General features: G+C 42.9%; 3 protein-coding genes across 4 annotated transcripts; 1 reads left to right on the top strand and 2 right to left on the bottom strand.

Moving 5' to 3' along the window:
• The first annotated feature begins 73 nt into the window (after nucleotides 1-73).
• si:ch1073-390k14.1 (deoxyribodipyrimidine photo-lyase) lies at nucleotides 74-6,078 on the top strand. Its single transcript, XM_041938535.1, has 9 exons — nucleotides 74-433; nucleotides 1,960-2,635; nucleotides 2,808-3,119; nucleotides 3,236-3,408; nucleotides 3,508-3,592; nucleotides 3,686-3,918; nucleotides 4,106-4,300; nucleotides 4,415-4,640; nucleotides 4,793-6,078. The coding sequence occupies exons 1-9, from the start codon at nucleotides 200-202 to the stop codon at nucleotides 5,335-5,337; spliced, it is 2,679 nt and encodes an 892-aa protein (XP_041794469.1). The 5' UTR covers nucleotides 74-199; the 3' UTR covers nucleotides 5,338-6,078.
• A 48-nt stretch (nucleotides 6,079-6,126) lies between these two features.
• On the bottom strand, nucleotides 6,127-8,732 carry LOC121608187 (glycine cleavage system H protein, mitochondrial-like). Its single transcript, XM_041939361.1, has 5 exons — nucleotides 8,582-8,732; nucleotides 8,280-8,362; nucleotides 8,093-8,156; nucleotides 7,642-7,773; nucleotides 6,127-6,680 (listed from the first exon to the last, which is right to left on the bottom strand). Exons 1-5 carry the CDS (start codon nucleotides 8,730-8,732, stop codon nucleotides 6,583-6,585), a joined length of 528 nt encoding a protein of 175 aa, XP_041795295.1. The 3' UTR covers nucleotides 6,127-6,582.
• Nucleotides 8,733-9,810: 1,078 nt separating this feature from the next.
• fam107b (family with sequence similarity 107 member B) lies at nucleotides 9,811-26,785 on the bottom strand. 2 transcript variants are annotated; one of them, XM_041939003.1, is made up of 4 exons: nucleotides 26,620-26,785; nucleotides 14,368-14,539; nucleotides 11,407-11,563; nucleotides 9,811-11,242 (listed from the first exon to the last, which is right to left on the bottom strand). In XM_041939003.1, the coding sequence occupies exons 2-4, from the start codon at nucleotides 14,493-14,495 to the stop codon at nucleotides 11,123-11,125; spliced, it is 405 nt and encodes a 134-aa protein (XP_041794937.1). In that variant the 5' UTR covers nucleotides 14,496-14,539; nucleotides 26,620-26,785; the 3' UTR covers nucleotides 9,811-11,122. The 2 variants fall into 2 exon arrangements, with proteins under 2 accessions (XP_041794937.1, XP_041794936.1); XM_041939002.1 differs by lacking the exon at nucleotides 26,620-26,785 and adding an exon at nucleotides 15,651-15,801.
• Between the last annotated feature and the right edge of the window lie 947 nt (nucleotides 26,786-27,732).

Raw genomic sequence — 27,732 nt, 5'->3', positions numbered from 1 at the left:
CTTAGCTTTGCAGGTTACAAAACACAAACACGTGGCTTGTGTAACTGAAAAATCAGCTGTTTGGTAACCAGTACTGACTGCAGTTTCAGGACGTGGAGCGCTTTGTGCTCTAAATGCATTAATTTCAACGATGTCCTAGACTTATTACGCTTATTACAGCATCTTATAGCTATAGTTTATCGTCACCTTTAACTTGAAGATGCCTCCTTCGGCTGCGGCGGGTGCCGAAGACAGTAAAGCCTTGGTGAGGAAGCTGTTACGGGAAGTTCTGGTGGGTCGAGAGGATCCAGAAGGGTTTTTTGTGAAGTGCGTGTCCGCCCTGGGGCACCAGGAGACCCGCTCACAGTTCCTGTCCCTCATCGAGCCACTGTCCACGGCGAACAGCTCCCTGCACTCCACCCTCACCTCCATCTACATGGAGTATTTCTCTAAGGTCAGTGGGTCTGAAATACAAGTGTACTAATAACGTTGTATTTTTTTTAACACCTAAGTTACAAAGTGGTTCGAAGTTACAAATGGCAGAATATACAAAGCAAGAGGAAAAGAAACATAACAGGATAAGAATAGATTTTAACAGTAATAGTCATCGCTAACGTTAGATTAGGTTAATAGGTTAATAAAGTGTTTCATAAAGCTTATGGAAAGAAATCAGAGCAAGAGAGTAAAATTGTTCTTTAATATTAGAATATAGTTGGTCTGTTGTGTCTTACTTACCAATTTAAGCTTCCCAGAGTGACTCTTGACCCCTACAAGAGGCAAATGTGTTAAAATTAGCTAAACTTGTGAGTGAAGCTACCATATTAGCAAACAACTAACGCTAGCTAGCTATTTAAGTTTAGCTGACAAGCAGAAACAGAGTAACATTTCCAGTCAGGACTCGATTTCCTTTTGGGTCTCCGTTAACTTTAAGCGCCACTTTCATTGACATTTCAGCTCTTTTGTGCCTGCCAGCTCATGAGAAGAAAAACAGCTGAGTCTTGGCTTGTTAAATACGCAAATGTCCTCAGCAGGTATTCCTTTACTGTACTCGGCTCCCTGCTCCTAACAGACGGCAGGTAAAGCTAGCTCCTGTTAGCTCCTGTTAGCTCCTGTGCTGGGAGCAGCTTCCCCACTGAAAATTATTTAAAAAATCATGTAACAATAAAGACAATTATATTACTTGAGTGTTCAAAAGTTGTATTGAGGCAGGTGCCACCTAAGCTTAAGTAGCTAAAAGATAATAATAATAATAATAATAATAATAATAATAATAATAATAATAATATTACCATAAAGCAATGTTGTAAAAATATAACGTTAATTACTTCTCTCATTGAAAGTAATAGAAACCTTTACATTGACAGATTTTTTACAAAATTTGCATACACTGTTCCACAAAGATTTAGTACTCATTGCAAATACTAACCTACCTCTGTAGGTTTATTAATGGGCCTGTGATTTGGGCCTCTGGGATACTCTGGACCTTCTTCCGGATTCTGTGATATTCAGTGTCTTCTCATGAGTACAGATTATTATTCTCATATTTTAACCATGTTTTGGTTTCACTCACAACTTCAAGGTTGTTTAACACCTGGTGTTTTCACTTCATTCAGGTTTATTAGACCTCTGCTCAGCGGAGCTCCACTAGGAAAGACTTGCATGGAAATAAAAATATCACATAATTGTATGTTAATTATTATCACTAACCAAGTACTAATAAGAATGTAAAATGTGTAACTACAAAACATTTTTGCATAGTTTTTGCAAAACACCAACCCCAGTGTTTGGTCATACATATAGTTCTGTGCATACTTTTAACTGCAGCAACTTGCCTTGTCGCTCTTGTTATGCTTGTTTAAATGTTACTACTTATACGACTTATAAAACGTTGTAGATGAAAATTGCCATCTCCACCAGTATTACTATAAACAGTTTTTTTTTTAACAGTAATAATAATGGGCTGTCCTCATCAAATTGCAGACTGAAGATGATGAACTGGAACTTGCATTGGCTCTCTCTCTGCTGGAAATGAAAGATCACCAGATGTCAGCCCCCAGCCAGGAGTCCAGCCTTCAGCATCCTGGTGGAGACAGACCCAATCAGAGAAGCTCTATTCAACTGGCCCCGGTATCTCAGCCTCAGGAAAGCAACCACAGTCAGCTAGCCGATGTAGCTGACAGGAGAAAAAACATCAACTCACCACAAGGTGGCCCCTGGGTCAAGGTGAGCCCGCCACAAACAACCCGAGAGACGGAGCTTCAGAAAAGCGCACATGTTTACAAATATAATAAGGAGACGCCGGGGACAAGTCAGACTGTGTGTGTCTCCAGACTGTCTGGCTCAATTTCCAAGCAAGACACGGTTGAAGAAGGTGACCAAATGATGGATGAGGGAGATGTGAATCCATCCGAGAAACCAAAACACTCTAAAAACAGGCGACAGCGGCGAAAAGGTGCCGGTCAGCAGGTTGTAGGTTTGCCCTGTTCTCCATCAGCACCGCCGCCGGTACTGCTGTGGTTTAGGAGGGACTTGCGACTTTGTGACAACCCTGCTCTCACTGGCTCTTTGGAATTCAATGCACCTGTCATCCCAGTCTTCATCTGGAGCCCTGAAGAGGAGGAGGGACCTGGGATTACAGTGGCTATGGGAGGGGCTTGTAAGTAGATTGAAGAATCAGTGATTATGGTAATCTTTGTCAAAACACAATGCATCACTGCTCTTGGTGTTGACTGCACTTGCAATTTAACTTTTTATACAGAAAGCTCATTAATTTGCATATCTCCTGACTGTTGTCTAATCACATCTTTTTTTTTTTTACTGTATCACAGGTAAATACTGGCTTCATCAAGCTTTGTCTTGTTTCTGTTCATCTCTGGAGCGCATTGGCAGCCATCTTGTCTTCCTCAAGGCAAACGGAGAGGGGAATGAGGTTGGATCTTCTCAGCGTGCCCTTAAGGAGCTTGTAAAGGAGACAGGGGCGAGGACAGTCTTGGCCAATGCCCTCTACGAGCCCTGGCTGAAGGAGAGGGATGATGCCGTGGTGTCAGCCCTTCAGAAAGACGGTGTTGAATGCCGGATGTTCCACTCATACTGTCTCAGAGACCCCTACTCTGTCAGCACGGAGGGTGTGGGACTCAGAGGTTAGTCGCAACGAAATTAATGTGGTGTACTGAGCTTATTTGTGGTAAATATCTAAGATGCTGATTGTTAATGAATTAATTTTATGGTGAAATCTTGCTCTCTTCTCTTGCGTTAGGAATAGGTTCAGTGTCTCATTTCATGAGCTGCTGCAGACAGAACCCAGGGTCTGCATTAGGGGTTCCCCTGGACCCTCCTGTATCTCTGCCCACACCTGCCCACTGGCCTCAGGGCATCTCTTTGGACACGTTAGGCCTGGCACGCATGCCCCGCAGAAAGGACGGCACAACGGTCAGTAACCACAGCAAAGCAGTCCTGTAAGGCCGAGCTACAGCCTAATACACAATTAAGATTAGATCAATATTTTCTTGTTTTCATTTTGCCATTCAGATTGACTGGGCAGCAAACATTCGCAAATCCTGGGATTTCAGTGAAGAAGGAGCACATGCACGACTAGAAGCCTTTCTACGTGATGGTGAGACACCGTGCGTCCACGCTGTGTTTGGAGGAATGTCAAGAAGTGATGCATTGATCTGACAGCCTTGTATGATTCTCCCATGTGTCCCAGGTGTGTATAGATATGAAAAAGAGTCAGGGAGAGCGGATGCTCCAAATACCAGCTGTGTGTCTCCGTACCTTCACTTCGGTCAGCTCAGCCCACGCTGGTTATTGTGGGACGCCAAAGGGGCGCGCTGTCGACCCCCAAAGTTCCAACGTAAGCTGGCATGGAGAGATTTGGCTTACTGGCAACTAACATTGTTTCCTGAGCTCCCCTGGGAATCCCTCAGACCTCCATACAAGGTAGAAATTGGCTGCAGATGTCTTGATAACACATAAATATATACTGCAAGTATTACACATAAATGCCAAAGGAAGAAATATATAAAGCTGAAGTGCACTGCACTTCCTCATCAGCAATGAAAAGTCAATATCACACCGTGAAAACTATGTTTATTACATGGTGTTTTTCATCCGCTGGGATTTGCAGGCTCTGCGGTGGAGCAGTCATCGTGGCCATCTGAAGGCCTGGCAGCGAGGGCGAACAGGCTACCCTCTGGTGGACGCAGCCATGAGGCAGCTGTGGCTGACAGGCTGGATGAACAACTACATGAGACATGTGGTGGCATCTTTTCTCATAGCATATCTCTACCTTCCCTGGCAAGAAGGCTATCGCTGGTTCCAGGTAAGACGTGCATGCATTATAATTGGCACAAAATGCATTCGTATAGATATCATGCTGCAAACAGCAGCACTCAATATAATAAGAACTACTTGCTGACTGTATCCATGTCTTTAGGATACTCTAGTGGATGCAGATGTTGCAATAGATGCTATGATGTGGCAGAATGGGGGCATGTCTGGTCTGGATCACTGGAACTTTGTCATGCACCCCGTCGATGCAGCAATGACCTGTGACCCCCACGGCACCTATGTTAGGAAATGGTGTCCTGAACTTGCAGATCTGCCCGATGAGCTTATTCACAAACCTTGGAAATGTCCCGCATCAATGCTTCGACGTGCTGGTGAGAAAACTATCACTCTAATTCTTTCAATTTTTTATTTAAAATTGTTGTTCAGTCCAAAAAACACGCCTTTATTTTGAAACTTGCTACCTACAGTACACAGTTGCACACCTCAACATGTAAATCTCATTGCTCTCTCCTCTCCTGTGTAGGTGTGGTGTTTGGCCAGACGTATCCTGAGCGAATAGTTACAGACCTGGAGGAGCGGAGGAGTCATTCTCTGCAAGATGTAGCTCTGGTGCGGAAAGAGTTTGGACAGTATGTGGACAAGCGATCAGGCTGTGACTTGGTGCCTCTGCCCCCACGCCTGGTCTCTGAGGCTCTGGGCTTATCGCACAGGGATGGGGGTGTAGTGACAGCAGGGAAGCAGTTCCTGCTGCCTGTTATCACCCGCATGGAATTCAAACACCAGCTAGAAGATCCAGATGCTGATGCCACCTCAAATCCCTACAATGCTGTTCTAAAAGGATATGTGAGCCGCAAGAGGGATGAGACCATTGCCTTCCTTAATGAGAGAGACTTCACTGCCAGTGTGATGTATGAGGGAACCCAGAGGAGGGAAAGGCTGGAGAGTGATTATCGCAGAATGGAGGGACTCCCTCGGCCTCCTGCACCTCGGGGCAGGCCCAGACGTACTCCAACAGCCAAGGACAGGTTTTCTATAGTACCTGGTGGGGCGATTACCTCACTAAGGTGACACAGAGATCAAGACCGAAAGTTTACAGGTACTAAGTGACCAGACAGAAACTATTGAGTTACTAGTAAAATGCCAGTAAAAAGTGTTACAGTAGAATAATCTGGAATATGAGTCAAGAACAGGTCAGTAAGTCTCCTCTTTAAATCTACACTGGATCCCAATAGAGATAAAGGGAAATTTGAGACAACTGAGGCAATGTTTGCAAGAGGTTTGAGTATTCTGTGTAGTCTTGGTATCAAGCAGCAATATCACACCAGCCGAGGTGACAAACATCAGTTCAAGTTAGCCAATGTACTTGATTTCAGGGCAGCTCCTTTCTTAAAGGTCCAGTCTATATTTTGGAATGTACGTATTTGAGGTATGTCTCACATAAATGTACACAGTGATTAGAGAGTTTAAGTTGGGAACAAATGGATTTGTTTCTCAGCAGATCATTTTCAAAATAAAGAGCAATTTTACAGCGTTTGTAATCTCATAGCATCAAAAAACTGGGATTTAGTGGCCAGTGTATCAAAATACTTCAAACAGGAGGTTCTATCAGATTCAAATCTTGTGCTTTGAATTTTGGTTGTGCAGTTTACTTTTTTTTTTTATTTAATTGTGTAGTTGGTTCTACCTTAATATGCAAATAGCATTAATATTATGTGTTGCTGTGACACAGTGTTAAACATATCACCAGTTCAACAGCTTATTTGACAAGCTCAATTTAAAACCCTGCCCGCATTTATGCTCAACTTCATGCCTTAATTTTGTGAAATAAAAATGACAAAGAAAACACAATGTTTCAGGAAATGTTTATTTTCTAATTTACAGGTCTACAGTGTTGCTGTCAAACATGCAGTGTAGACCAATATTATTAATACCATAATGACCAAAGTGCTTTTTTAAGTCTAACAGTGTCCTAGAACAGAAATTCAAGTTTTGACTGAAATGCTTGAAAACGTCTAATGACTGTGAGTCTCAGTCTCTTCTGTTTGAGGTTTTCAGGCTGCACCAACTAAACGTTGGATGTATAGTCAGAGCAGATTTACGGGTCCCCTAAAATCAGTCTTTTAACAGTAGATAAAGGATTCCTAATGTTCACAGCTCTACAACACAGGGAGGTCAGCAGTCTGGAGCTCTTCAGCTCCCGTGGTGGATGCTAAGCATAGCGTTGTAACTGACACAGGCACAACTTGTGGAGTTCCCTGCCAGTGGTGTTTGAAAAGGAGAGAGGGAGCATAGCACTTATTAGGATGTGTTAGATTAGTCCTCAATGGAGCGGATGTATCTCTCATAGGCTGCTTCGTCCATTAGAGCATCAAGCTCTGCAGGGTTGGCAATGGTCATCTTCATCAGCCAACCTATATTGAATCAGTCAAAATGTGGTTAAGCTATGAGTCAATGACCATGTATATAGAATGCTTTTGCATACTTCAGCCCATTTATCATGAGTCACATATTTTTTAACATCAGTGCCACCATTTCCACCATTAGCTTCCTGTTTTCATCACAGGGAAAACACATGAACAAATCTATTAACACTTATGCCATGGGTAATTTAAAGCATATAGACATAAAGAATGAGACAGAATGGGTTAAAGCATACAAAATCATTGTATCAGTAAAGATGGTGCACACTTGAAAGATACAAAATATGCTATAAAGGTTCATTTTCATTCAACAAAATTTTTAGATGCTAATTTCAATTTCAAAACCGGCTTCATCGCAAGTGGCCACCATCTCTTTTATGTTGCATTACTGCCATCTACTGTCCAAACAATAAAGGAGCAAATATCAATTTCCTGAAACCTCACAGGTCATTACTGTGAAGAATTAAGGTAGGTAAAACCAAAAACAGTACAAATGTTTTATCAGTATATGTATTTAATTTTCAATCAATGCCAAATTAAAGTTTTTGGAGCAAGTTGAGGCAAAGCATTTGTCTGTGACTAATTTGAGTATAAAACTTTATTTTGAAGTATATAATAAGCTCCCCAGTGTACTGACTCTGCAAACAGTGCATGGATTTCTTTTGCAAGACATAAACTAGCCAGAAGATAACTGCAGTAACAGATTTTAGAAGGGAAGCACAGACTGGTGTCAATGTACAAACTGTAATAAATGACCTTAGACTCCAATGGGTTGTTATTATATGCAAAAATAATAAGCTGAGCCAGCTGTGTTCACACCTCTGGCAGTCCTGCAACTTTGCTCCTGTTTCAGCTCTCACATTGCCCTGAAGTGGCCTCCTTCTCTTTCCAAAGCCTTATTCAAACAGAACAATCTACATGGACTGCACTATGTGTTCTTATGTGGGCTTACCATCTTTGTAGCAAGATTTGTTGACCAGACCAGGTTTGTCTGCCAGTAGTGTATTGACCTCTACAACTTCTCCAGTCAAAGGGGAATAGAGCTCACTGGCTGCTTTTACACTTTCCAGAGCTCCAAACTCATCTGTTAAAATAAAAAGGTAGAAAACAATAGCATTTTTGTTAAAGATTATTTTAGACCTACAGCCACTTCACAGAAGGCACAAATATTGCTAAATTATGTTGACAGAAAATAAATAGGTATTTAGAAGAATGATGAAAACTATATGGTTTGCCCAACCCCAGGTGCTACAAGCTAAGTGATCAGTCAGTATGTTGATCAGGCAAGTTGAGGCGCCACTCCTCTCCTCCGCCAGGGACTGAGCTGCATGAGATCGGGGTTTTATCCCTGTCATATGAGAACTGGAATGTAAACCTGAGCCACAGCACCCTGAACTTCATACCTTGCTGAGCCAGCTGTGTTCCCACCTCTGGCAGTCCACAGTAAACTACGTCTCCCAGAGCCTCCTGCGAGTGACAGAAAGCAAGGTAAAAGGTAGAAGCAACAACATTTAGTTTAGTATGTGCGTGTGCATGTGCACGTGTGTCAGTTTGCGCGTGTGGCACTGCACGCGCGCTCAGGGAACTTACTTGCGCAAAGTTGCTGATACCGACAGTCCCAATCCCGTCGTCTTCTACTCGAATCCATTCGTGCTTGTCTGTGAATTTAAGTGCTGCAAGACAACACAACAGACTCAGAACATAAGGAGCCTACCGCTAGAAGAATATGAAGCATTTGTGATCTCAGACTAGCATGACGACCAGAAGAACAGCACACAGACATGCAACAGCGGCGTCATCCTCTCGTGTCCTTTTCTCTAGCTAATGTTACCCTCTAGCTACCGGAAACGTTAGCTAACATGCTACAGCAAAACACATTCACGGGGGAGTACCTGCTGTTAATCGGCTAGAAGAGGCTAATGTTCTTCCAAAATAAGGTTTAGACGCCAGCCGCAACGGGGAAAGTGGTGCCGTGCGGGTAAGTAAAGGCAAAACTGTGGAAAAGTTGGAAGACAGAGAACGGAATAGCCCACAGGCGGCCATTTTTGTCGCTTACTGATGAGAGCATGGATGGGATTCTTCTTCGTGGATATTAGAGGCATCAACACCGCTTTACTGCCCCCCAGTGATCAAGAGAAAATTACAACCATTAAAAAATGTACTGTACTTGCTCCTGTCCTTTGGTGGATCATATTTTGATCCAGCTTCCATGTGCCTGAACAGCCACATCCACAAAAACAGATGATTAAAAATACATTTCGAATTCCATCTGAAATTAAAATCCATTTCATCAATATTTATCATTTTCAGACATTAATCACTAAAACTATAACAGCTCCTGGATTACTAAAATTCAAGTTTTGAATGAAGGCTTCTTTATTTTATTTTGTAATGCCTTCTTCTTTTTCCCCTTTGTTTCAAACATCTTGGCATCCTGAGCCTATTTTTAATAGACTACTGTGATATGTTTTACACATCAAAACCACAACCTCTGTAGTTCTGTAGTGTTTTATTTTTAAGTGTAGATTTTCAGCTGCTTTATTATTGACTTCAACCCTTGAGAGATGCAGTGCCAATATTATTAGTGCCACTACATAGTCCAATTTTCCTCTCCTTGGCACCTGATTGATGGAAATAATGCAAGATTTTGGTGTGCTATACTCTTTAAAGCAATACTGACTCCAGATAAATAATGTTGCCCATTTTAACTTCCTACTGCCAACAATTCCAAAGAAAATGCTATTGTTTAATTATTGTACATTATGTGTGATTACCTTGCTGGATTCTAGGTTGTGCCTCATGTTGTACAATCTCTGATTTCCCATTTTTCAGATCTATAAACCCATAACTGAAAACCAGCTGCAGCCTAAGAGCTCGAGTCCTAGTACTGCTCTGCGTCTAGACGTCTGAATGTTGGCAGCCTGCGAGCAAAATCAACACAGACTTTTGAGGAAATAACATGAGCTTATCACACCGACAAGCTCTGTCCCATGGGCCCGCTCCTTTGCTGTTATCTTTGCATCACGTTCCATTCAAAAGTTAATTATTAGCATTCACTGTTCTTAGCTAGATGACAAATCCACAGAGTCCAGCAGCACACACAAAAAAATAAAAATAAAAGGAACGTGTTAAAATTATATTTATTTAAAAGAAGATTCTGGAGAAGAACACAAGGTTATGTTGTTATAAATCTGCTTCTTCCCGTGAGAATAATGGCCATCATCTCTTGAAGACCCACAAACCAGAATTTTGGAATTTGTGTATGGTAATGGCTACATACGCTAGTTAAACTGTTTTGCGAGTGGCCACTTTAATTCATATTTACTGATTTAAATGATCTGTGTGCACATCTATGGCTCCATTGTAAATAAAGACAAAATACCAAAGTGAGAAAGTTCCAGGATGCTTATCAGAGTTGTTTCAGGAGCCATACATTTATACCAAGACCTACCAATCAATTATATTTTTTATGACAGCTGGCCTACATGTGCACCCTTTCTAACAAATCTTTGTTCATAAAAGCACACAAAGACTGATCAGACACAGCTCAAGTCATATTCTTATTGACCAGCCTAACGAAAACTTAAATTATTTATTAAGTAACACTTTTATTCATACAAAACAACAGAATATATAAAGAAAAGGTCACTCTCATGCCTGGGAGTTGCACTATTGCTCAAAATTGCATTAGCTGAGGAAATGGCATGTTTAGAATTAAAATAAAAAATAAAAATAAACCAAATTTGAGTGTTTCACACGACCATACACTCCCTTTGTCCTGTTCTGGCTTCATAAGCTATGCTGTAAAACAAACTAAAATACAGAACGACTAAAAGTGTCCTCCCCTATACCTGGGCTAAAAGCTACAAACATAAATAACAAAAGCACATTTGTTTGGCTTTTACATTACACAGCTTCAAGAGTCCATCCAGTGTCCACTTTTCCTTTTTTTGATTCTGAAGATGAGAACAAAACAACAACGATAACAACATCAATAACAGTAAAGAGAAACGACAGCTTGCTGTAGAGAGAGGAGTGAAAACAGAGGGGATGAAAACTCCTGCGTGTGTGTGTGTGTGGTTGTTCCTCCATCAAAGCTCATTGGAAGCTTGCTCGGCCTCATTGAAAAGCGGGTAACATGTCTGTGTGAGGTCCCTCCTGCAGGGGGTGCTGTGTGCTGCTGGATGGGTGTGAGGAGCAGAGGTGAGTACTGGCGGTCCGTGGCAGGCAGACAGAGGGGGGTCTTTAGTCTGTAAAGTCTCTCTCCTCACTGCAGGAAGGAACAGCTAGGTTGGAAAAGCCAGGAAGTTCATCTCGGACCACCGTCAGGTCACCACCACACACTCTCTCTCTCTTTTGTGCACACACTCCTGACGTCTCCGTGCACACAAACACGCGCACAATCAGCCAGACCCAGACACCCCTGCTGGTTTTTAGGTGGTTCGTTCCTCGCCATCGGCCTCCTGCTTGGTCCTGCGCAAGTTGCTTTTCATCTTCACAAACTCGGGAGTGTTCTCCTGCTCCTCCTCAATTTTCTGCTGCTCCAGCTCCAGCTGCAGGAACACAGGCATTGGCAAATTTAGATAAACAAATTGTTACACCTATAAACTGAATCTTGTTTCAGCTTGTAAAGCTGCGATCATTAACTTCAATCTTGATCAGATACAGTAACAACGTATAAACGTGACAGTTTATATTAGTTCTTTCAATCATTTACCTGCTCTAGCTTCTGTTGTCTTTTCATGAGCTCTATCTCCAGGTCGCTCCTCTTCTTGTGTGCCTCCTGCTCCTCCTTCTGAGCCTTGAGAACTTGCTCTCTCTTTCTCTTCTCCAGAACCTTCTGGAGCTCAGGTTTGTTCTGAGGAGCCAGACCCCTGTGCAGAATCAATCAGCGAAACACCATGTTACTGAAATAAAGCTTAATGAACAACCCACCGAATGACACCACGGAGCCTCACGCAGAGGCAGATTCACATTCATGCGTGACAGATGATGACCATGACCTCATTCTGCTCTGACATGCAGATCTGTATTAGATGTTCTGGATTAAACATGTCAGTCTTATTTCAGGAAAGTTCTGATTTCGAGCCAATCACAGATTGCTCCACATTTACCAATCTGCATATATGATGGTTGCCAGCATCGGAATGGACAATGGAAAAGAGGGTTGAAACCATGGGCCTTTTTTCCTTTTCATTCCTTTTCTAAGTACCAAAAGTCTTTTAAAAATCCCAACTTGTCAACCGATATCTTAAACTATTGAACATACTCCTCACATGAAGGCTGGCTAGGGGTGATAAGTTTTTTTGGAAAACAGAGGGATTGTTACACAACTGCCTGTACATGCGCAGCAAAATTCAGAAAGCGAACAGGGACATCATAGAGAAGTGTGAGTGTGTCTTGAGAAGAATAGCAAAAATAACAAATGTTATGTAATGCTCCAAACTCCTCCAAATTACGAAAGAGAGGGGTGGGGGCTGAGGATGAGGCTTGGGAGTAAGGGTGCTTAAGACAGAGGGCAACAGAGATGGGTTAGAGCCAGCTCAGAAAGGCGAAACCCAATAACCAGCAAAGCCTGCAAAGGATTAGTGAGGCAAAATAAAGTGCTACAAGAGGGGGGAAAAAAAATCAAGAGCAGTAAAAGGACAGAGGCTATCTGTTGGTCAAATATACAATCTCACGCAATTCAGAAATTCAATAAAAAAAAAACATAACTGTTATTTAACACTCCTCATGGTGACTGATTTTCCTTTAGCCATGAAAGCGTGACTCTGCACAGGCTGCGCCGCTTCTTCAGAGAAAACACAGTGTGCCTACCTGACTGCACTCTAGCAACAACAATGCCTTAATTAAATGCGCTATTAAATCTTGAAGATTACATAACCAAGCCCACGATATTCAAAGAAGGAGTAGGACTTAATTTACAACGAGCCACTACTTTGTCATTTTACCTAGAGGCTCTGCTGCAGTTAAATGCTCTGGCTGTGCTGATAGCGAGGGGACAGAGGGGAAAAGATGATCGGGTCAGGCTGTTTTGGAGCGCCTCACGCAGAAAGACAGGAGGGTCAGGATCACTGAAAGCAGTAAGACGGGTCATAAAGGTGCTTACGCCACTTTCCTTTGACTGTGGGCAACGTTTACATAATCACTGACCCTCCTATGCATGACCCCTCCCGTGAGCGCACGCCCTCTAGCAGACAGGGAGAAATGTGTGTTCAAAAATCCCACACCCCACCACCTCCATCTGCTCAAAAGCTTCACCAGTCTTGGTGGCTGAATTTCTGAAATTCCTCCGCATATGTGTGTGTGCGTAGGAGGGGTCACAACAGCTAAGGTAGCAAAGGCAGAGAAAGGCCCTCAGCTAGAGACTGTTTTGTAATCTTGATTACATAACGCATTTTTTTTCTCATCGTGCAGCCATCCATCCATCCATGCATCCATCCAACCGTCCCCTCCCCTCTCTCATCAGCGTGACTAATCCACTAGGCAGGCCAGCTTTCTATACTTTCAATACACGATCGAGAGCCCAATGAAAACAAGTTCATCCCTCCAAAACCCTCTAGATCTATCTCACAGACTTCTACTGATACTCCGTCTAGACGACTAGAAACAATATTCTTCAGCATTTGGAGAACATTTTTATTAAATTTCTTCCATGTCCTCCTTATTCTTCCATATCCTCCTTATCCTGCCCACCCCGCCCCCCCCCCCCCCCCATCATTCATTAATGCCCTGCCTTCATCACTACAAAAGCACCTCACTGTTTGACCTGTTTCAGACAGAGCATGGCTGCTGTGATGTAACAGCTGTCAACAGCATGTGTGTTTACATGGCTATTTATAGCTCGGACACAAAGCTGCAGGCACAGTTTGGTGAGAGAAAATACAAACATTTAAGCGTCGAAAGCGCGATCGCTGGCCCCAGCACACGTGTGTATACACACACACACACAAACACACACAAACACACACACACACACACACACACACACACACACACAGACATTTATAGTGATGCACGAGTGCTCACGCACACTGCATGAAATCCGGCCTTGCATGATCTAGTATTAATATTATCAGCCACGCCGGGTTTATCCTGTCCAGTATATCTGTGTGACATTTACATAACCAATTTGACACACTAATGCACTTGGGGTTTTATATAATCACTCCTATGAAAGTTTTATATGCTGAGCTTTACATAATACTGCTGCTGGAGGTTGGAGGGACCAGTGAAGTCAACGTATGTGACAAGTTGCAGAAGCGTCAGTGCAGCATGGATACTATCAGACCAATTACAAGACAGCCTGGATCTGAGCACTGTGTTTCCTTGTCTAACCTGTTCCGGAAAGGGGCAAACCTGATATTGCTGCCATAAACAAACAGATGATGATGATCCAGAAACTGTTGGACAGAGTTTTACCACCCAATAAACCAATATCTGTCCAATTATGAGCTGCATATGAGGAAGCATTACTAGCTGCTTTTTATTACCCCAGTCATAGTCTTGGAATTTAGTCAGATTTCTTGAGCACTGTTTATGTGTCATAAACCATGACAAAGCTTTTGGTGGCTAGTTGTAAAATAAGAGTCTCTGGGTGTGCTTATCAGGAAACACGAGACGTAAACAAGTGACAAAGGGAGAACGATACTGAAGGTGCATTTTTCCATCTCCTGACCTCTTCTGGTTCATGAGCAGCTCTCGATGCAGGTCCTGGTGGTTTCGGGAGTTCTTGACCGGGTTGATCAGCTTCTTGGGTTTGATGAGCTCATCACAGTCTCCCTCCAGATAGTCGGGCTCCGCCATGACACTCCTCCCCGGTGACAGCGACAGACCAGGGTCACACCGATCTGAATCGACAGAAACACATGAAGAGAACATGAGGACCCTAAATTTAACCATCACTGACAATGACACACTGGGTTCAGATGCAGCAACGCAGAGGTGACAGGAATCTTCATATCTGTGCTGTAAAGGCAGCAAAAGGGACCTATTATTTCTCTGAAATGACTCATTTTAAACTATGAGAATCTGCCCGCTCCTCTGGCATAAACTGAGAGTTTCCGAATAGTCTCCATAGTGATGGAGGGACTCGGTGCTGGAATTACATAATCGTTCCACCCCGAGTGAAAAGGAACATTTCATACTCCTATCAGGAGCCATATGGACAATATTGAAGAGATGAATCAGAAAGGTACTTTGAACATCTTTCAGGCAAATAGTTCTGTAAATATTTCAGAAGCTGCTGATACATTACTAACCCAAAGTGTAAATCCACTCAATTCCATGACCCTAAAAATCAATGATTTGATCTGATTCCTATTCATGACCCCCACATGTGGGCACAATGCCTTTGGCCATTTTACATAAATAATTAAAAAGTATTGCATAAATTTTTACACGAACAGCTTTGCTGTTCCCATATCAGACTATCATTGGACTACTATAAAGCTGAGAAACACCTGGGATACAGAAAGTTTGACGTCATGATGATGACAGGGTACACACAACAACGCCAGAGTTAATACTTTTATGGCAGCTAAGTCCCACACTTCCCGAGCTTGCTTTGCTCAAGGAAAATATTCTCACTTTCATCTGACTGATGGCTCACATGCCCTGTTTAAAACAATAAAAGATCAGGATTCCTTTATAGACATTCGATAAGATAAGATAAACTTTATTAATCCCCAGCCGGGGTAATTCCGGTATTACAGGCAGCAGGTAATGGCAGGTGGAAAAAAAATAGCAACAGAAATAGAGGAATACAAAATATGTATATTTTATACAAACATGTCAACATATAAAATCTACGATCAAACTGATTAAAAATGACAACAGTGTGGGAATGTTTATTCCCTTTTAAAACAGATTTAATATATGAAAGACTTAACCAGCTGAGTACTTCACTGCTTTCTACTGTTTAAATAAAAATGCACAAAATTCAATCTTGGCTTAACTCACCCTGGAGATGAGGAAAGACGGGGTATCTGAACATTGTCGCCATCACTGCTATTCGGATTTGGGATGTGTTTTCTGAGGAAAGCTGTCCTGTTTATCAGCGCAGAACCTCACACGGCAGAGGTGCTTCAGTCTGCACAGCTGTCTGCTACTGAGCTGGTTGGATTTCAAAGTCCTGTTTTATAGCTACACTCATACACACTCTCTCTCTCTCTCTCTCTGTCCTCCCTCACCTACTCCCCTCCCACTCACTTCCAATGTACATCTCTGGGCAAAGAACATATTCCTATCTGATTAATAAGTATTCTCACTTGTTATTTCATGGAACGTCACAGTATTTTTATATTGTCAATAAAAAAAATGTCCCATGTAGGTAGAATTGCCAACAAAAAGTCTGTCTTAAAATAGCAGTAAATTGGCATAAAAGTACGCTTCAAATATAGCAAGTCTGTTTACTTCAGTATTAGATAACTGAGTCACATGCATTTCTTCTCCCACAGTCTGAGGGATGACTCAGATTTATAAACGATCACGTTCTCAGATGCCTGTGAGTGAGTCTCTCCTTCTGATTAGAACAGATTTATACACTGAAAACATAGAACGGTGTGTTGGGCCAATCAAATTCGAGATTCATTATACTGCACGTGCTCAACACAAAGGTGGGGAAGTGTGTCCTCAGGATCAAAACATGCATGCAGAGGATCGGTGTAATGAGTTAAAGACACCACTAGAGGTCGACATTCTTGCATCCTTAAGAGGGAACCATGTCAGTTACATAACAAAGAAGCCTAGGATAAACATGGTTTGTGGCTGCACGCTGCAGAACAAAGAGAAATACCACATAATAGATATGCTCGATGCATGTCATGAAATAATGTTGACAAATTGAAAACCGGCGTTTTCCAGTTGGTTGGGATCAATAGTGGTGGATAATCTCTTCCATAATCTCAGATTAGTAACCTTAAAAAATTGTTTACTAAGTCATGTGGCCACCACAAATCTTAAAATCTATGTATATAGTACATGCATTTTTAAATAACACAAATTTAGGGTCAAGTTTGGAAGAGAAAATATTCAGAAATCTGTTCCTAACAAGAAGAGATTTTACTAGTTCAGTTAACAAGTATTTGCATCCACATACTACATCACTGGCTATAATGTTATTAGGAACATACCAGTTGCAGCGCACTTTGTGACACAGCCGGGACATGATGTGTGTGCATGTGAGATGGCAAAGGTGGCCAGAACGGCCTGTTCAGGGCTGTAATCAGGGGCTGTGTGTACATCAAAGGTGGTTTCTGTTAATGCCGGCAGCAGGGGGTAGGGGAATTTACAGACTGGCAGTGTTGTCATAAGTGTCCGTTAGCTTAACACATCTGCTCCTACTTCCTCTGTGGCCCCAGGGAGAGGGGAAGTGACATAGGGAGTTCAAAAGGAACCTCAAATTGGAGGCCTGCTTGAATTCGGCCTTATCACTGGTAGTTTAGCATGTTGCATTTAATGTACCCTCTGGTTTCACTTAAAGCTATATAGATAACATGTTTCACTATTAGTTAACGTACAGCACCTAAAGAGTACAGTAGATAACCAAATTAACATGTTCCAGTGTCATTCAGATAAAGACCTGCATAACTTAGTACATGTATTACTGTGTGTGGGTTTCGGATCTATGTAATACAGTAACAAACAGCCACCTCAACACACAGTACAGTTCATTGCATGTGTTCATATCTGGAACACAACTGTATGTAAAAATGTGTACTATGGAAGAAACCCTCCAAGCATGTCAGTATGTGGATCACAGTAGACCGTGTTTTGGGACACTTCCTGCTGTTCCAAGAATCCCATTAAAACGGTTTGTTTATTGGTCTTGGAAACACACCCCTCCAGCACAGACCACAGGCACACACAGACAGATAATGAGCCTCCAAAAGACGTGGATCTCTAAAATGTCCAAGAGAAAGGGCACAGTATTTAGACGATTCAAAACGTCTAAGCATTCAGGGGTAATATGAGAGGAAAGTAGGTGAAAACAATGGAAAAGGAAGGAGAAAAAGTGGGTCAGAGGAGAGTCTAGGATAGGAGAAAAGGGAGTTGGCTGAAGACAGCTTTCCTCTGTTTACTTCACTCATCCTCATGACCTGGGTATGACTGTGACGTCACATAACGCAAAAAGTGTCACATTTTTTAATTGGCCGCAGGAAATACCCAATCAATCATGTAAGAAAAATACCGTAAGACATGTAGAAAATTAAATCCATGCAGAGGCTGAAACTATACATGTAGGTTTTCAATGATATATCACTCATATCATGCTCACATACAGACTTTTCACTGTATAAATATGGAAAAAAGACGTGTTTGGCAGCTTTTTTAGTTTAAAAACAGGAGCTGGATGAATGTATTTGATAAGCATGTTTGCATTAGTGGCGGTGTCTGTGTGTGTGTGTAAGTGTACTCCACAGTGGCAGGTTGCATTAGAGCTGATAGAGTGACTTATCTTAGAAGGATAGAGTGCCTGCACTGTGCCAAGTGATTGCGTCACCGTGGCCAGCTCTGCTATACGAGCAAACATGCACAAAGACTTGCATTCATAATACGGACTCATTTCTCAATTTCCCCCTCAACTGTCATCTTCTCCAAGTTGCCATGGAGACCGGCCATCACCCGCACTTCATTTAGTGACACAGCACAAAACACAGGAAGGAGCTGCTGCCAACTCATGCCGACACCTGAAGGCCTCAAATGGGCATCGCCGAGGAGACTTTCAATAACCGAAATAAACAACCTTAAAGCCGCTTTTAAGAACAAATCAATGAATCAAATGACGTGATGTGAATTATCACAGACCTTCAGCAAAAAAGCTCTGACAAACCCACTGTATGCTACCTGCCCAGCACCAAACGGCAGACAGACACAGTAAGCGACTGGCTGCAGAGCATTTAGCAGCTAAAGAGCCAGATAGTTTTCTTAGTCTTATTTTGAAGCCTCAAGTTTGGCATTAAAGTTGTCATCATCTTGTTTTTTTTGAGCAAGACGTGACCATGTTTAGATGAGAGGGTGGAGTTGGGGAGGACATGCATTATTTTGCCTCTATCCTGACTGGATCTGACTGAGGACATGCTGTGGTAGCACCTTGTCAATCACACCATAGCCACGTCCTAAAGCATACCCTGCTTTATCATCTACTTTACTCTTAATAGGACAATAATTTACAAAATGAACATTATGCTATATTGAAACTAGCGATTGAGACCATAAACTCATACAGAAACAGTTTGCTGAGCTAATAAATTAAGTGTGAAGTAGGGATGCCCCCAGATTTAAGGCACTTCCACAATGAAAAAACATCTACGTATGAAAAGCATTCTTCTTCATCTAAGAACAGAGAAGAGCGCAGCCGGGCAGAGACAATAATGATGCATGATGGAGAGGGGAACCTAAATTGGCCATTATCAGTGCTTCTCTTTCGTTTCACTGACAAGCAAGCAAACAATACTGTGAACGCTACAGGAAGACGGGTACAAAAAGTGGATTGTTGGAGAAAAGAAAGAAAAAAGAAAGAAACATGGCTTAGCTTTTGAGAGTCAAGAGTGGCCTTCTTCCTGCCGCAGCCTCAACAGACAGAGAAAATGAAAGCAAGGAGAGCAGCTGGTGGCCTGCTTCACCATCTGACCCTCCTGTCCTCCTCCAGGATGCAGGCACAAACAGAGCAGACCATCCAGCGCTCTGCGCAGGGTGGGGTTGAGCTGTCATCGGTCAGTGGTTTTGCGAACACATGGCTGGCCACACCCACTACAGCATCAGCGAGCCAGGATTTGTTTTCAGCAGCATCCCGCGCAGAGGTACGCAGGGATCAGGTTTACAAAAAAGGTCTGATGCAGCATGTTAGCGTCTGATTTGATATTTGCTGATTATGGACACATGAAAAGCAGAGCCAGAATCTATGGCTCCTACTGGTTATACACCCAAAGAAGCTCAAAAAAGGTATGAATTGTCATATCTGATTATACATGCATACATACCGACTCAACAGTATAATTTCATGAAAAACTGAAGACAAATTGCCTATGTAATATTTTCTTGAAATTTAATTTACTATCTCTCTCTTGTCCCATATTGCTCCTCTTGTTCAATCTCCATTTATCTTTTCTTTTTGGCCAGATCCTGTCTATTCCACTCACAGATGGGAGGTCCACCCCTCAGGGGAAATTGCGTCATCAATACCCCTAAAGCAACCCCCACACCCTGTTCTTTCTCTCTCTCTCACTCACACACACACACCCTCTCCCCCATTGCTGTGTGTCAGCCGGACAGATCCGAGTGTGCATCTCCAATCTTTCTGTTAATGAAGCGGCCATTCAGCCATAAATAGGGGAGGCCCTAATTAAAACACACAGATAGATGAGCTTTTAACTGGCAGCTGCGGGGGAATGGGGGAGGGAGATCGGGGGTGTGTGTGTGTGAGGGAGAAAGTGAGTGGGAAAGTGAGGGAGAAGCAGAGAGTTGGGGGATCTTGTAGTAACAATGAGCTCATTTCCCGGACAGGCCCGGTGTACGTGCATACGTGCTCATTTATAAGCCTCCCCCCATGACGCCACATAAATCACGGTGGGCATTGCAGTGACGTACATGTCCGCATTATTTCCAGAGCACAGAATCAAACAATAGAAACACACATCATCCTGTCACTCGCAACTACAAACACATTCAAAGTCAGCAGCAACTTAAAAAAAAAAAAAAACACCCGCATACCCACAGTATTTGTTTATAGTGTAGTACTGTACATGCCTGCGCAGGCAAAATAGTGTGTGAGTGCAAATGACATTCAAGCTCCCCTCAGTAAAAACTGACCTGCCAGTGCATGCCAAAGAAGGAGGCAGCCAATGAGATAAGGCAAAACATGAACACCATGAAGTAGTCAGGAGCACAAACACCTTTCTGTCTGTGCACAATGCAAACGAAAAGTCAGACTCTCGCTACTTTTGCCTGAGTAAAATTCATAGCTACTACCAGTCTTGAGCTGACCTTGATTCAAGTACATTCAGACTACAAATACATGTAGCATTCATAGCGCTTGGCGAAAGAGGACTGAATTATGAGATGATCTGTGGGAGGAACAAAGACAGTGAGAGGAAAATGGTTCCTCAAAAGTATGCTTGGGAGTTTGGGGGTTGAGATCTGTTTTGTATTTCCTGCCTTGGAGTGGGGGTCTGACGCAGAGGAGAAAGAGGAGCAGGGGAACTCTGGGGCCTCATCGTGGACTGACCTTCGAAAAGCATCCACCCCGCTCCCACAATACGATGATGTCACTGGGGAGACCAGGGTATGGGAATTTACAATCAGGGTTTTAGGGCTCATAAAGCACAGATGCACACAAACACCCACACAATGAAAAGATAATGTAACACACAGTGCATCATGTGAGGGAGGAATGAGCTGTTAGGCTTTAGCTACACAGTACTGTGTGTGTGTGTGTGTGTGTGTGTGGCTGCTTGAAATCCCTGATGTCATTAAGGGAGTACTGGCTGTATGGACTGTCATGATGAAAAGTAAACACCCAAACTCATTAGCAGCCAAGAGTAATAGTTCTTACAAAAACACACATTGTCCTCATCTTCTCGTGATGACTGCATGCATTTAAGGGCCCTAAGCTCTTCAGGAATCAGGACATTAAATGGCAACTGATGTTGAGGAAGTTCAAATTGGAAGTTTAAATTACTGGGTCACACAGAGACCTTTGTTGTACACCCGGGATTGTTATTTTGGAAAACAAGCAAACATAGAGGAACCTTTACAACTTTACAACCTTTACTTCTCACGTCTATGTTCTGCAGAGGGAAGTTCTTGTTCTCCATTTCAAAAGGCTATAAACAAAACTGCACATTCATCAATGGTCGGCAGTGATGGTAGGCAATGATTACACGTACAATGTTAATGTGATTCTGGGGGTCTGACTGGAATCAGTGTTGCGATCCTGGCCCGAAAATAACCGTCTTGTTGCCGTAGTTCTTCAAATCTGTGTTGCTTTCCATCCCTCTTCGTGTCTCGCATCTCTTGGATAACCACAGTGGCTGCATTTGGTCTTGTCTGATTATAATGTGGGTTTGACTGCTTCCATATCTGGCTTTTAAGAGTTGATTGCAATTTCAGAAGTATCCAGATCGGTCAGCTGACGTGCCCCGACTGCTGTCTTTAAAATGACAACAATAAGTGACACCTTTTATTTGAATTTAAACGTGCCCGTTTTGACAGTTTGTGTTCTGCACCGACTGAAGTTATTTAATGCGGTGGCACTCGTGCACAGTCCTGTTGCCACACATTGTGAGCCCCGGGCTGAGCCAGATTACAGAATGAATGGGATGGATTGAAAAGGCACAGACACCACTTTGAGTCACACTGTAGGAATGTGATGAACCTGCAAAGTGATTATTGCTTTGGGCACACAACAGCATACACATGTAGTGACACACACACACACACACACATACACACTCTCTGACGATCTGTGAGTGACAGAAACACTTGGATGCACGCTATGGGCACTTTTACTTAAAAAGGTTAAAATCAAAGCGCTTACTCGCACCAAATCCTGAACACATGTCCTGAAGAATTGGTGGGGGGTACAGTTTGGGGTCGCACCTGTCAGTCAAATACAAAAGGCTGGTCTATACTCTCACAGCTGACACTGACACATGGTCCTGTATGTATATGTATAGATCTGAAGAGAACAGGTGGACTGAGCCAGATGAACAACACGTGCACAGAATCCAGACTGTTTTTCCATATAGACACACCCTAAGTAGACAAATTACAGACAGAGCACATGCATGTTTCATGTGGCTCCTCCTCACCGAGCTGTAAACATGTGCTCATATACTGCACATTCCACACACACATCATCCTTTTAAATGCAGGTCCAGTGTCTGCCTCTTTAGCGGTGTAAAAGCCATATAGTTAAAAAGCCACAGCCGTTCCGTCTGGCTCAGCAGTGTGAAGTGCCGTTCAGTTATAAAGGAAGAGTCTTTGTTATAGCTCGGCTGTCTGTTCCAGTTCCAGATTCAAAGCTTTGTGCTTTACTGCTGTTTTTTCCTCATGGAGCAGAATCACGCCCCTCCTCTCCATCTACTGGCTGATCCCAGCTGGGAGCTCAATTCTCATTGGCTGGGGGGCACACCGAGGAGGATTTGGGAGGTTCTCCTTTGTTTACATGCTCGTAGAGAAAACCCCACCGACAACTGTTACCTTGGGCGACCACGCAATCCGCAGTTAGACAGACAGACAGACAGGCAGGCGTGCAAGCTGATTGTGCACGAACACACACGTATAATGAGGTAACCAGGTGTTTAAAAACAGGCCGAATGAACAGTCTTTGTTTACTCTTTCCATGCTTTACGCTTGATGTGACACAAAATATAGATATGTACATGCATATTTTTAGTTGGACAGTAGGCAATCATGTGGTTTCATTGTCTGATGAAACTTTCCAAAGCATGTATGGGTATATATATTCTCGAAGCCCTGTTGGCTGCAGGCTGGAATAGAAGAAAGTGGTTCTGTTCCTCCGTGGGAGTATGTTCCTGTTTGTGTTTGTAATAGGACAGGATCATATATCTTGATACTGACTTACAAAGAGCTTAATCCAATTCATGCAGCTCAGACTCCCAGCGACTCTACTTCAACCTAACAAGCTGCAAGGCATTTGGAGTCTGTGTGCGTGTGTGTCATCCTTTCTCCTACGAAAATGGTCAGCACAGTAATGGTGCTTTATTGTGATTGAAGCTCCAGCACAACAACAGGAAAATCAATGGGATTCTCTGAGAAGTTGAGTCTCTGTAGGTGTGCATGTGTGTGTCTGGTCTTTTGCACATATATATCTTATCTCTCTCTTAAGAATAAGTCAACATCCAGCCCTGAGCTTGCTCACACAGTCAGCCAAGTCTCTACATATCTCACTCACACACACACTCCCCCACCAGCTCTCTATCAGGAAACCCAATACCTTAATCGTGACATCATAATCTAAAACCATGGCAACAAAACTACAGCGCAGTGTAAACAGATCCTTTGTCCTGTTGTAGGGTTCTGTGATTGCATCACTTGTGTTTGTTCACACAGAGCTGCAGCGCGGAGTGAAATGTGCTTCTAGCATCGGATATTGAAAAAAAGTCTCGTGGCAATAGTTGGTATCATATGCTTTGTCATATTTTTATGGTCCCCTCTCAGGAAATTGTTTGGCTGAGGTGGCACACCACCCATACAAAATAGCATCTCTGCCCTTTTTCCTAAACATTATTGTTTCATTTCAAAAGAGTTCACTTATTCCTCATGATTTTAGAGGGAGTTCAGCAAAACAAGGCATATTTCTAAGGAACTTTGAGGAGCAGTAACAAAAATGAGTGAAATTCAAAACTTTGTTGCACAACTTTCCAATCTATTATGTAACCAGGAAATTGTTTAACCAAGGAGGTACACCACCCAGATTCTACGCATCTTGTCCCGTAGTCAGCTTAGTATGATGGCTTAAACAATAGACACATTTGCTAAATATACTGTAAGACACTTGCTGTGTGAAAGAGCACCCAAAACAATTTTCCCTGAAGGCTAATATTTTATTACATAAAAGTATATCAGTTATCATGTTAACATAGTTGGTCTTTGTTTTAGGTGGGGTGGCCCATCTCCACTAAGCGCTAAACACTGGGACTCGTTTATATGCTATAATTAGATATTTCATGATATAAGTCATAAATTTTACAGTTTCAATTTGGCAAAGTCCTGGTTTGGTTTGTATGGTTGTTTGTTTTAAGACTACATTAAACACAACTGTGTTTGAGACTTTGAGATTAAGAAAAAATGGTTCGGAAGTAAATACTATATTCCAGATATGTCGAAAAATATCAGGGGGCATCAGGATCCAAACCCAAGTACTGCACTGACAAATGTGTTAAATTTAAAGCATCCATTTTTGGATCATGGGAAAAGGGGACAAACAACAGCCAAATCAAAGCCTCCCTGCAGGCTGGAGCTGGACAGAGTGGAGACATGTTTGGTAAAACCATGAGGACTCCACTCTCAGCACAGGGGCCCTCTGAAACCTCACTCTTTGTTTACATGGCTCATTATAGGGTAAAAGACTTAAACGTTTGCTACAGGGTAGTCTTTCACCATCGGTGAACAACGTGTTTGTGAAGAGCTAGCAACAGAGCCGCATCATAAAATGCACACACGGGAACACCGTGTCTGGTGTGGTGTGCGGTGCCTTAGGATCAGTGCGTTCTGCTGAGTAATGAAGATTTTGTGCCCACAGACAGACCAGCAGGACTGTGGGAGATAATACTGTCAACACACATGCGGTTGCCAGTTACCCCTCCTGGACACACACCCATTCCTGTCCCAAATACCTTGATTTCCTTGAGGTCAGCTCAAGTCCCTGACATAGACTCAGATTCTATAATGATACATCTTAGAAATGCAACAGAACCACTAATGGACACGTGCCATTATAGGATGGAAACTCATTTCATTCACATATTTAAATTCTTTTGAGTGCAGTAATAATGGAGCAGAGAGCATTCCGGTTGTAACACCCACCACACACACACACACGCACACACACACACACACACACAAAGTGACAGCATCAGCCCTTACGGGAAACAGAAGGCAGCAAGGGAGACAGAGTAAGAGAAACAGGAGAGAGGAGGGAAGGAGGGGGTTCAAAGATCAGAAAACAGATGTAAATCGTTTAGCAAACTCCCCTCCAAATGACTAACACATGTGCGAGAAACTTTCCCCTCCTTGCACACACACACACGCACACTCCTGAAAGCTCTGCACATCCACAGTACAACGTACTCAGCCATTCCACCTGCTTTTGTCACTTCTCCACTCACTAGAACGCACCTGATCTGAACACCTTCACAGGTTAAAGCTGCTCGGCGGTATTTGCCAGGTCGCTGCTCGGCCTCCACCCAGCAAGTACACACGCCGGGTTCGACCGTGTTTGTTTAACATCTTGTTAAAGTTTGACAGCAATGCTCTGAGACTTGTTAACAAAGTGGAAGCCTCTGTGGAAAAGGAACCGCATAAGTTTGAGACTTGCAGACCTGTTGCCAGATAAATTAAAACTAAAGCATGAACACCTCTTCACATGACAGTTGGGCTATGTGTCTGATGACAGCACAGGCCAGTGTGTCAGCGCTGACTGGAGCCATGTGTGCTTGGACACAGAGGGCAGTAGTCATTGCTGTGCTATTACACACAGTCTTACTCACACGCGGTGATTTCAGTAGCAGCTCATCTATAGAATATGTCCCTTTAAATGCTGTTTGTCACACCAGTGGGCCTCACTTCAACAATAAATGTGACATTATTTGTGTGCTAGTGACTAATACAGTACAAAGCAGAGCAAAGCTTGTTGCACTGACTGTAAAACCATGTGAGAAAAACAAAAAGACTCTGGGCTAGATGAATAATCTTGATTTATCTAAAAAGAACTGTGTACAGATATATTGCCAGCTGTAAAATCATATGTGAGCCATACCATCTTCTCTGAACGCCACAAACACACTAGGAATAACAACCGCTGATTTTACTATTCTTCTACCATTTTTCTCCCAAAGTAAAAGTATCAGCTGCCATGAATGCTATCAGTCCAAAGTAACTGTAGTCTGTACGTGCTGTACAAAAACCCCAACGTGTTTGTTCTTCACTGTCCCGTCTGCTTCAGTCATGCGCTGCAACAAAAGGAGACAATGAAACTAGAGTTTGTGTTTTGCAATCTCATTCTCTCTCTCTCCGCCAGGTCTTTCCTTTTTCCGCCTTACTTTCCAGTTTTTACATCCAAACCCGCTGCTTCTCCCAACGGGAGACAGACAGTTTAACCGCGCCGCTTTTGTTAGTGAAACAAGCTCACGAAAAACGCACGAGCTCCAGAGACACACGCGCGCGCACACACATACACACCTACCTCAAAGTCGAGCCCGACGCGACTTCTCCAACTCAAGTTGTTTAATATTCAAAATGACAAAGTGGTTCAGGCCACATCGGTGCCTCTCCGGATCACTTCTTGGGGTTTGAGGTGTGTCCGCGCGACTCTGCCTCAGTGAACTGGCACACACACATATGCGCTCAGTCAGGACCCATAGAAAATGTAAATTTAAGATTGGTGGGAGGGGTGGAGTGACGTCACGCACGAGCTCCTCCTCCTCCGTCTTCCTCTGCTGGCTGAAACAGCGACATGTGTGGGGGACTCCTCGAGCTCAGGGCGGGGCGTGGATGGAGCGCGCGCGCACCCGCAAACACGCGCGCGCAAACGAACACTACAACATTTCTTAATGGGTAGTAGTTCCTGAAAAAAAAGAGTGTTTTCTTTAAAGAAACTTGTGTGCTGTTGTGAAAATGTATTAGTGGACCAGTTGTACTTCATGTTATTGGATATTTTCTCATTATTTCCAGTGATATTTAGATAAAGTTTCTTTGTGACAAGCAGGAAAATGTTGGTCTTACAGCCTTCATGCTATAAGTGTTTTGTTTTTGACTGCTGAGCATACTTTTCCTTAAAGCAGCATCAATATTTTAATGTAGTCGATGGATCAAATGTAGAACCTGTAAGTGACACTGACCGTCCAGCTGCCGTCATCCTCGGCTCAAGTATTTTAGCATCTCTTAGCTCATTGTTTTGTTGTTTTTTTTTTTTTTTACGGAAAACGCATTCACTGTTTCATGCTCTTTGCCTTTGTGGCTCTCGTTTCCAGCTGCTGTCAGTCAAACAGCTCTGATAAACCCACTGTACGCCCAACACCAAGCAGCAGACAAACGCTAGCAGCTAGCCAGTGAAGCATTTAGCAGCTGCAGATAGTGAATATAGTGCTGCAGGAATGAGTCCTAAAAACATGAAATTAGTTACTTTTGCACTTCTGCTTGCCTTCTCTTGAAGTCAGTGGGATTTATAATAGGTTTTTGATTAGATGCCTGAAATAAAGTCTGTAAAAAAACTAAATACCTCACTCATGAATTTTGAAGCTTTTGCTTGTCTCAAAAAAAGGTAATTGCTAACAAGTGGCTAAATGAGACTACAGAG

The sequence above is a fragment of the Chelmon rostratus genome, chromosome 6, assembly GCF_017976325.1.
Source record: "Chelmon rostratus isolate fCheRos1 chromosome 6, fCheRos1.pri, whole genome shotgun sequence".
NCBI lineage: Eukaryota > Metazoa > Chordata > Actinopteri > Chaetodontiformes > Chaetodontidae > Chelmon > Chelmon rostratus.
The sequence above is the reverse complement of the archived record's forward strand: the minus strand, read 5'-3'. Positions and strand labels throughout refer to the sequence as shown.

What these genes read in the sequence shown, in the direction of transcription:
- si:ch1073-390k14.1 (XM_041938535.1), top strand. Translation starts at nt 200, where the DNA reads ATGCCTCCTTCGGCTGCGGCGGGTGCCGAAGACAGTAAAGCCTTGGTG. An exon ending in AGTGGCTATGGGAGGGGCTT is followed by an intron (nt 2,636 to 2,807) that starts GTAAGTAGATTG and finishes ACTGTATCACAG; the next exon opens with GTAAATACTGGCTTCATCAA. An exon ending in GGAGGGTGTGGGACTCAGAG is followed by an intron (nt 3,120 to 3,235) that starts GTTAGTCGCAAC and finishes CTCTTGCGTTAG; the next exon opens with GAATAGGTTCAGTGTCTCAT.
- LOC121608187 (XM_041939361.1), bottom strand. Translation starts at nt 8,732, where the DNA reads ATGGCCGCCTGTGGGCTATTCCGTTCTCTGTCTTCCAACTTTTCCACA. An exon ending in TTCTAGCCGATTAACAGCAG is followed by an intron (nt 8,363 to 8,581) that starts GTACTCCCCCGT and finishes GTTGTCTTGCAG; the next exon opens with CACTTAAATTCACAGACAAG. An exon ending in AACACAGCTGGCTCAGCAAG is followed by an intron (nt 7,774 to 8,092) that starts GTATGAAGTTCA and finishes TTATTTTAACAG; the next exon opens with ATGAGTTTGGAGCTCTGGAA.
- fam107b (XM_041939002.1), bottom strand. Translation starts at nt 15,693, where the DNA reads ATGGCGACAATGTTCAGATACCCCGTCTTTCCTCATCTCCAGG. An exon ending in CGTCTTTCCTCATCTCCAGG is followed by an intron (nt 14,540 to 15,650) that starts GTGAGTTAAGCC and finishes CTGTCGATTCAG; the next exon opens with ATCGGTGTGACCCTGGTCTG. An exon ending in GACAACAGAAGCTAGAGCAG is followed by an intron (nt 11,243 to 11,406) that starts GTAAATGATTGA and finishes GTGTTCCTGCAG; the next exon opens with CTGGAGCTGGAGCAGCAGAA.